This window comes from Thamnophis sirtalis, unplaced genomic scaffold (assembly GCF_051295495.1).
Source record: "Thamnophis sirtalis isolate CommonGarterSnake01/CBP01778 unplaced genomic scaffold, rThaSir2_p1.2 scaffold_2, whole genome shotgun sequence".
Taxonomy (NCBI): domain Eukaryota; kingdom Metazoa; phylum Chordata; class Lepidosauria; order Squamata; family Natricidae; genus Thamnophis; species Thamnophis sirtalis.
In genome coordinates, this window is record NW_028261382.1 from 125,833,678 (window position 1) to 125,843,413 (window position 9,736).

General features: G+C 35.0%; 1 protein-coding gene across 2 annotated transcripts in view; it reads left to right on the forward strand.

Moving 5' to 3' along the window:
- Positions 1–9,736, forward strand: part of VIRMA (vir like m6A methyltransferase associated) — a 30,241-nt gene extending 20,505 nt beyond the window's left edge. For both annotated transcript variants that reach the window (XM_087706853.1, XM_087706852.1), the window contains 8 exons: positions 213–345; positions 1,578–1,730; positions 2,578–2,738; positions 3,391–3,487; positions 4,383–4,549; positions 5,849–6,180; positions 7,210–7,353; positions 9,392–9,736. In XM_087706853.1, coding sequence (XP_087562979.1) covers positions 213–345; positions 1,578–1,730; positions 2,578–2,738; positions 3,391–3,487; positions 4,383–4,549; positions 5,849–6,180; positions 7,210–7,353; positions 9,392–9,549 — 1,345 coding nt within the window. In that variant the 3' untranslated portion in view covers positions 9,550–9,736. The remainder of the gene's footprint in view (positions 1–212; positions 346–1,577; positions 1,731–2,577; positions 2,739–3,390; positions 3,488–4,382; positions 4,550–5,848; positions 6,181–7,209; positions 7,354–9,391) is intronic.

The following is a 9,736-nucleotide window of genomic DNA, read 5'->3' on the forward strand; positions in this document are numbered from 1 at the left end:
TTGCAATTGGCTGACTGATCTAAAAGTATTGTAGCAGTCTGAGAGTTTGCTACACCTAAGAATATTAAGTACAATGAAATTACTTCACATTTTATCTAGTAATACTCCTTTATGAATATATGAACTAACTGCTTTTTAGTCTCTTAGTCACTTACGAGCTACATTAAATTTAATACGTAAAGTAAAATATTTCTTTTTTGAAACAACCTTAGGTCTCTGGCAAAACATTGTGGTGCTTTGCAAACAGTACTGAAGAGAATAGTAAGCAGCTTCAGTAAAGACACAGGAGAACTTGCCTCTTCCTTTCTGGATTTTATGAGACAGATACTAAATTCAGATCCTTTGGTAAGTAAATACAAGCTTATATTTCTCAGCAATATTGTCGTTGTATTGCAATTTAGCAAAATATCTTTGAAGTAGACCACAATGCTATGTAAATAGTTAAGGTGCCTTCTAAATAAAGTGTCAATTTAGTTTAATATTGATTTTAATGTTATTTCATTGAAAAAAATTTACAACTTGCTTTTCTGTTGCTAAAATATGCAAGGCATGTCTCCTCTTTTCTTTTTAATTCTCTACAATAACTCCCATCAAAGCAAGAAATAATAAAACATAAAATGAAAGGAATAACAGATGGTTTTCACTAAGGGAATGTTTCCAGGCTTTTGGGTAAGGTAGTTGAAGCTCCTTTTGAGTAGTATTTGCATGATTTTGTTGTTGCTTATTGGTTTTACCATCTTTTTATTCATTTGCCTTTACTATTACTGTATTATTATATTGTTCGTTATTTTTTCTTACTTTGTGAACCACCCAGAGTTGCTTAATAAATAAATTTATTCATCAAGTGATTCAAACTACTATTCTCAGAATGTTGAAAATACTACCCATAATTATGATTATAGAGAAATAAAAAGTTCTAAGAACAATTATGTATGATCGTTGTCAACGATTAACATGGTTTTGAGAAAGCTTCATATGATGGATCTACAAGTATAAAAAAGCATTTCACAAAATCCCTGTGATGTATATTCTGTAAGCATGTTTCCACATGGATACTGAAAAGGAAAGAGATCTCATATTGATCTATTTAGTATTGAAAGAAGGTTTGTCTTAAAGGACAGAATGAGTGCATACTCCTTTTTTTAAAATATAATTTTTATTAAATTTTCCAAAGTATAAAATACAAATAAAAATGAAAATAGTGGGAAAATGGGGAGTGGTAAAAGGAGGAGAGAGAAGTGTAGGATAAAGGAGAAAAAAAGCATTAATATCTGACTCTTTTCAGAGTGGTAAGATAGAAATAATAAGATTACAGCTTCAACTTTTTACTTTTGCATGCTTAATATATATCTCAGCAATTTCTCTAACAAATTAGTGCATTCTTTTTGATGAAAACAAGTGTACCCAAAGCTATATTTTACACTGTTATATAAAAATTCTTATTCTTGTTTAGCTTAGAGATTATGTTGAATGTTTATTTTATGTGTCCTCCATTGGCAACATTATGTTGCATATAAGATGGCTTTTTATACTTTTTGCAGTACTTTTTCACTTAGCTACTTCTTCATGTTCTTCAGGGATGTTGTGGGGATGATGGGAGTCTTGTGGAAGTAGATGGAAGTCATCCCACCAGAACACTGGGTCTTAGCACTGCAGAATTAAAATATCAGCTGCAGAGCAAAGAAGAGACTCCTGAAAACCTGCTCCTTGAACTGGAGAAACTGGTTTTGGTAATGTATCTTTCACTAAAAAAACAATATATTCATTTAATATAAAGTGAGTTTTGCTCCATTTTGTGACCTTTTTTTGCTACAGTTGTTAAGTGAACCCTAGCAGTTATTAAGTTAATTACATGACTGCTAAGTAAATCTGGTTTGATTTTGCTTGTCAGAAGGTCGCCAAAGGTGACCACATGATCCCAGGACACTGGAATCTTCATAAATGTGAGTTAGCTGCCAACTGTCTGAATTTTGATTGCATGACCATGGGGATGCTGCAATGGTCGTAAAGTGTGAAAAATGGTCATAAGTCACTTTTTCCAGTGATGTTATAACTTTGAGCGGTCACTAAATGAACTGTTGTAATTCGCAGACTGTCTGTATTGTGTGTGTATTATTCAGACTGAATAGTTACTGTAGCTAATGAGAGAAATATAAAATTAATCTTATCACATTTTTGGATGATAACACAGCCATCCTGATTTTCTTGATCATGGTTACCATCCTGCATTCATTTAGTTCTCTGCCTGCATCTATCAGTCTTGATGGTTATTTGGTCTTGTTGTCTACACATCTTCTTGATCTTACATAACCTGTCAATAGCATTTTGCACTATATCAGATTAAATGGCTTCTATGGTACACAAATTTTTAATAAACCTGTTCACCTTTAAAATGCCACCTTTTGTTGCATTACGTTAATACAATTGCTTCTTATAATTGTATTGTTTTGTAGTGCATCATCTCTAACGGGAATCCAAAATAAATATATTCTGGTGAAATGCTCTCTCTGTGTATCTTGTTAACTGTCCAGAATGCTAGATTTTATATGATTGATGACAGTAGAATTTCTGATCTAGGAGTGTTCTAAGGAAGAAGAGACCCTGGAAGCATTACTGGATAATGTTGTTGCACTTAGACAGATGTTGGAATCTGCTGGAGAGGCTTGTCCTCTAAGTGATCAAGATGTGGAACCAATTTTGCCTGCTCCAGAATCTCTCCAACATCTATTTAATAATAGGTAAAATAACAAAAATACATTTGCATGGACAAGAGAATTATAATATTTGGAATTGGTATATTTGGATCACATTTAAATAAATCAGATTATTTTCAAGGGGATTGTGGTACACAATAGAAATTCTTAAGTACTATTGTATAATTATTAAAACTATATTTATTATACCAAATTATTAATTTCCTATCTCTGTAAAACACGGAGTCCAACCTTTTCCTTCTTTCCGTTAATTTTCTTCCAGAATTGCATATCAAACAAGTTTATTTTTATTTCTAGTGTTCTATCTGTTCCTTTTACTTTTCAACTTTTTTTTTTTTTACTATTATACCATGTATTGAAGGTAAGTCAAATTTGGCAGGTAAAATGATGTGATATAGTTTTAAAATAATAAAATAGCTAATAGTTGCAACTGAAGGAGAAAATGGCAACAGTTTGTGTTAGTTATAGGCTATCCTTTTGTTTTTGGTTAAGAACAGATCTTTATAAGGATGTAATAGTTTGGGCTGCAAGAAGATTTTTGTCAGGGTAATTAGAATTTGGACTTAGGACAAGGGTTAGTAAATATGTAGTTTGGGGAAAGAGCTGAAAGTTTTTAATGAATTTAGTAACTTCAACAAATATTGACCAATAATGAAAGCTGTGTTTTACCTTGCAGGACTATGTACATCTTGGCAGATGTTATGGATGACCAACTGAAGTCTATGTGGTTCTCACCATTCCAGGCTGAAGAAATTGAAACTGACCTTGACATGGTAAATAATTAAAAAGTAATTCTTGGGTAATATTTTTCAACTCTGCGAGTAATACAATATTGCATTCAAACGTCTATGTTAATCTTGCTAGCACTTGGGTTTATCCAACATCATTTTATATTCTATTTCTATTTTTCATATTCAACATCCTCTCCCCCATCTTGAATTATATATTTCAGCATCTTTTTGGAAAACCCCTTTGGTCTGAAAAACAATTTACCAGATTCCATAGAAACCTTCTTATACTACAATACATGTAATTTTTTAGTACATGTGACCTTTTTTCTACTTTTGACTCTAGGCGTAGTAATTTTATATATTCAATCAACCTGGGGACAGAGCTGATACTAATAGCTGATTCCAGTGTTATTTTGCAAAATCTCTTTGATTTGAAAAAGCTGACAAAGAGGGATTTACCTATAGAGATTTGCTACAATTTGTGACTATTCAATTAGAAGTCCTATGCCTCTCAGTTGATACTGTTGTTTCTACATTCTTGTGGTCAGTGATCAAGTTTGAAAATCTGTCCAGTCAGTGCCAGATCTGAATGGTACATTCTACTGAGTGTTTTGAATTTGAAATGCCTTCATTTTAATAAATGAAGTAAATGAAAAGCTTTTATTTTAAAGAATGCCTTTAATACACATTCCTCAAACTTTTAACTAATAATTCTGGAGGGATTATATCTGCAGATAATTTCCACCTAATCTGCATGTTATTATAGTATAGTTTCTAAAGGAATAGTCTGATCAGGAGATTTGGATTCCCATTGCTACTCTCGTAAGTCTTCTTCCTCTTTTATTTTGTAGTGTAGAATATTTTCCATTCTAATTATATTGAGTATTAGTATGTTACTCATAGATTTACACAATGGAATATTTTCTCATTCTTGTAGGTGAAAGTTGACTTAATTGAACTGTCAGAAAAAGGATGCAGCGACTTTGATCTGCAAGCGGAATTGGAGAGGTCATTTGTTACAGAGCCTTCTTCTCCTGGTCGGACCAAAACCACAAAAGGCTTTAAACTTGGCAAACACAAGCATGAGACATTTATAACTTCTAGGTAACCAGTGGTCTTGATTTTGCACATTTTTTGTATGCCTTCAAGTCATTGTTGACTCATGGCAACTGTCTAACAAGTCCCGCAGATTTCTTGACAAGTTTTCAGGAGTGGTTTTTCATTGCCTACTTTCTAGGACTAAGGGAGAATGACTGGTCCAAGATCACTCAGTTGGCTTCATTCTTAAAAGGTCTCCTCTTTCTAGCCTGATGCCTTTAATCAGTATACCAAACTGGCTGTGTACATGTACAGATAGATTTCACTTAATGGCTGGCCTGTTTAGCAGTGGTTTAAAGTTACAAAGGTGATGAAAAAGTAATGTTACAATTGGTCCTTGCATCTACAACTGTTAAAGTATTCCAATAGTCACATGCTCACCATTTGTATGTACCATAGCTGGCTTCTGACAAGCAGACTCAATAGGGAAGCCACCAATAAAATTGCAAGTCATAGTCACATGATATCTTGCATAAACTGGGGCAAACAACCTCAGTGGAAGTGAGGTCCATCACAATCATGTGATATTTTGCTACACAAGTTTCTGCCCCAATTGTCATTAAGCAAGGACTACCTATATATCCAATTAGACACTATATATGTAAATATGTATACCTAAAGATAGATTTGTATTACTTCACTGCACAAATGGTAATTTTGTGAGCATGATATAATGAGATTAACTGAACTTTGGTCACAAAGAAACTATTCAGCACATTGTTTGCCTTGTTGCAGCAAACCTCTCATAAGCCTAATAGTTTATGTGACCTATGTTGAATTATTCAAATTCCATGAATTTTACATCCTATGATTTAGAAAAATTAAATCCTGAAATTTCCAGTTTCGTAGTTTGGGAAACAAAACAAGCAAAAAAGTAAGAGTTGCTGAAAATGATGCAACTAACCCATGTAGGTAAGCTTCAGTCTGGATTATTTTGTCACAAAGAAGGGTACAGCGGGCTCCAATGGAAGAAGCATTTCTCTTTCTAAGATGTTAACAGATAATATGTCCTAGAATGAAATAAGGATATGCCAGATTGTTGAGAGAAGGGAGGACTCTTTAAACCCCCGTTAGACTTAAATCTGAGATTTGGTAAATTCTATAGAATATATCAATGAGTTATAGTAATACTGTTTGTATTTGACTGATATGAAAATGCCTTGCTTGAGCTAGCAATGTCAACGTAGTTCAATTCTGGGAAATATTTTGAAAAGTGACTGCAAAAGAACAGGAAAAAAATGGTGTGATTTTTAGCTGGCTTGCGAAGAATTTGTAAAACCTTTTTCCTCTTTTGTGTCTCTATAGTGGAAAGTCAGAATACATTGAACCTGCCAAGAGGGCTCATATTGTACCTCCCCCTAGAGGTAGAGGCAGGGGAGCATTTGGCCAAGGCCTCCGCCCCCATGACATCTTCCGTCAGAGGAAACAGAACACCAGCAGGCCCCCCTCCATGCATGTTGATGACTTTGTAGCTGCAGAGAGCAAAGAGGTGGTTCCGCCAGATGGGATCCCCCCTCCCAAGAGGCCACCTAAAGTTTCACAGAAAATTTCTTCCCGTGGTGGCTTCTCAGGGAACCGTGGAGGGCGGGGAGCCTTTCACAGCCAAAATAGATTCTTCACACCCCCTGCTTCAAAAGGTAAGTTATATGGTTCACTTTAACTTGAAAGCTTGGAGCTAGCTCTTAGAAAGGCAAGTTATCGCACATATTCCTTAAAGTGAAATTCATTGTCATGTTGCTAGGTTATTTATTCTAGCAAGTAAAAAGAAGCAGAATCTCCAGTTTTTTTTTTTCATATTCTTTCTATTGTCCTCTCCATCACCATTCCTATTTAAAAATGAGTAAAATTTAGGCATAATTGTATAAATAATTCATTTAGGCAAGGTGGGTGCTGTTGAAATTTGCTAAGCAAATAAAGTCTTGCAAAACAAATCAGAGTTTAACACTGCTCCTTTCCCACACTTTTATATCAGCTTTTCATTTAAAAAAAATATCATGCTGTTAAACTGAGATGTAAAGTTACATCTAAATCAAAATAAGAGCAATATGTGTTTGGCTTAAATTGCACTTTAAAAAAATTTTTTTTTTATTTTCAGACAAACACAAACACACAACACATATAACATAAAAGCCTCTTCAATTACACACAGTGTGTCAATTGATTACAAAGTCTTTCTGTGTCCTTTCCATGGTCCTCACTTGAATTTTATCAAAATTCACATATTGACAATCAAGATATCTTTGTATACCTTGTTATTATGCTTCCTCCTATTCTAAGTCATTCAATCATTTTAGCATTGATAACATTCTCTAATTGTTTCCAATTCCATATTTTTCCCCCATTATTAGTATCATCAATCTAATATACATATATACAAATTGTTATACTTATTAAGTATCCATTAAGCTCAGCTATTATTACATTCTTTCAACATAAGGCATATTAAATTTGAAGTAAATTTATATTATAACATTTTATTACATTATCCTGAAATCATCCAATGATATTTACGTCTTTCTAATCTATTCTATATAGAATTGTTTATCTTTTATAAAAAGGCTTTTCAACATCATCTCCATAATCCTCACTTACAGTTTGTATAAGATTTCATATTATCAATCTAGTATATATAAATGCTTTGTGCTTAAATTGCACTTTTCATTTAGGAAATTACAGTCGCCGTGAAGGAGCCAGGGGATCAAGCTGGAGTGCCCAAAACTCTCCCCGAGGAACTTACAGTGAAAGTCGAGGTGGACAGAGCAATTTCAACAGAGGCCCTCTTCCCCCTCTGAGGCCTTTAAGTTCTGCAGGTAAGGAGTTGTTTCCTTCCATCGTATAATTAATTCATTTGCATTTATATCTAATGGTTCTTTTTATGGAGCTCTCAATATGCCTTACAAAACAAGGGTCAAATCACAACACCACCATTGAATGTGAAATTGAGAAGTGAATACCAGATAAACGTTTTGTTCAGAATAATAGAAAGCAAGCACATGTAACTGCTTGATAGTATACAATACAATAGCAGAGTTGGAATGGACCTTGAGGTCTTCTAGTCCAACCCCCTGCCTAGGCAGGAAACCCTATACTGTTTCAGACAAATGGCTATCTAATATCTTCTTAAAAACTTCCAGTTGGAGCATTCACAACTTCTGGAGGCAAGTTGTTCCACTGATTAATTGTTCTAACTGTCAGGAAATTTCTCCTCAGTTCTAAGTTGCTTCTCTCCTTGATTAGTTTCCACCCATTGCTTCTTGTTCTGTCCTAAGGTGGTTTGGAGAATAGTTTGACTCCCTCTTCTTTGTGGCAGCCCCTGAGATATTGGAACACTGCTATCATGTCTTCCCTAATCCTTCTTTTCATTAAACTAGACATACCCAGTTCCTGCAACCGTTCTTCAAATGTTTTAGTCTCCAGTCCCCTAATCATCTTTGTTGCTGTTCTCTGTACTCTTTCTAGAGTCTCCACATCTTTTCTACATTGTGGTGACCAAAACTGAATGCAGTATTCCAAGTGTAGCCTTACCAAGGCATTATAAAGTGGCATTAACATTCACATGATCTTGATTCAATCCCTCTATTTATGCAGCCTAGAACTGTGTTGGCTTTTTTGGCAGCTGCTGCACACTGCTGGCTCATATTTAAATGGTTGTCCACTAGGACTCCAAGATCCCTTTCACAGTTACTACTGTTGAGCAAGGTACCACCTATACTGTACCTGTGCATTTTGTTTTTGTTGCCTAAATGTAGAACTACTCTTTTCACCATTGAATTTCATTTTGTTAGATAGTGCCCAATGTTCAAGTTTGTCAAGATCCTTCTGTACCTTAAGCCTGTCTTCTGGGGTGTTGGCTATTCCTGCCAGCTTGGTGTCATCTGCAAATTTGATGAGTTCCCCATTTATTCCCTCATCCAAATCATTGATGAGTCAAGCAATTAGTCAAACAGTTTCCTTGAGGTAATAGGTAATCATTACAGAAAATAGAAGGCACCCCTTCCAGGCAGCATATTGTGTAGCAAACAGAACACAAATCCTATGAAACAATTGTAGGAGCAAGAACCCCAAGTTACTTTTTCTTTTTTTAATACATTGTGTCACAGCAGGTTTGGCACCTTGTCAGCCTTGGTTGATCTAAGAGCAAGTTTGGACTTGACTACTACCTGGGTGGGAGGACAACGGTAAAAATCAGGGCTATAATCTAGGGGAAAAAAAAACATCCCTGAAGATGACAATGCCCAGTTGTATTTTGCTGCCAAGAAAATGACATGGACAAGTTTGCACTCTCTCCAATTTTTGAGCTTTACTTTATTGTTTAACTCTGCCAGGACACCTTAGATAATTTAATATACTTAAAAAAAAAGACAGTAGAAAAATCCTAAAAAGCATGACAGTAGATTTTCGTGGACTGACACCCATCAAAAGTTAATGGCAGGAGTTACTTGCTAAGGATTTTAAAACTTATCCACATAACAACTTGCATGTTTTACCTATTATTTGTTAAAGTACATAGCTTTAAATTAATTCAAATGGGAGTTGGAGATATGTGTTAGACAATATCAGAATTAGCATATCTTTTTCAGCCTTAGTCGTTCTCACAGTTTACACATTTTCAGTCAGTTATTTATTCTTGGTAGCAAGTTTGGTTTTAGCTGCACTAAATTCCAGTCTTAATACTTCTCCCCCCCCCCCCGCCTGTTATATATATATCATCTTAATTCTTTAAATTGTATACTAAGTAGCTTTAATTTGACCATCTGAAGGGCTTCAGTAAGAAGATTATAATGCATGTTGCAGATCCTACTAGAAATGCATAGGTTCTGTTGCCAATAATCTTTCCATTTGTTTAAGGCTACCGGCCAAGCCCCCGTGATCGTGCATCCAGAGGTCGTGGTGGCCTTACACCATCTTGGGCAAGTACCAACAGCAGTGGTAGTGGTGGTTCAAGAGGAAAGTTTGTTAGTGGAAGCAGTGGAAGAGGACGTCACGTTCGTTCCTTTACTCGATAAACGGATCTCTGAGAACATTCTGACTCTGAACATTTCAAGATGATGGTGAAATACTTAAATATATTCGAGGACCAATGCTAGACCTTCTGGTACCTGAGGGCAGCAAGATATTATTTTTTTTAGGGATGCAATTTTGTTTCATACAAGATCTGAGATTTCAATAAAACTGTCTTTTTTGTGTGTGTAA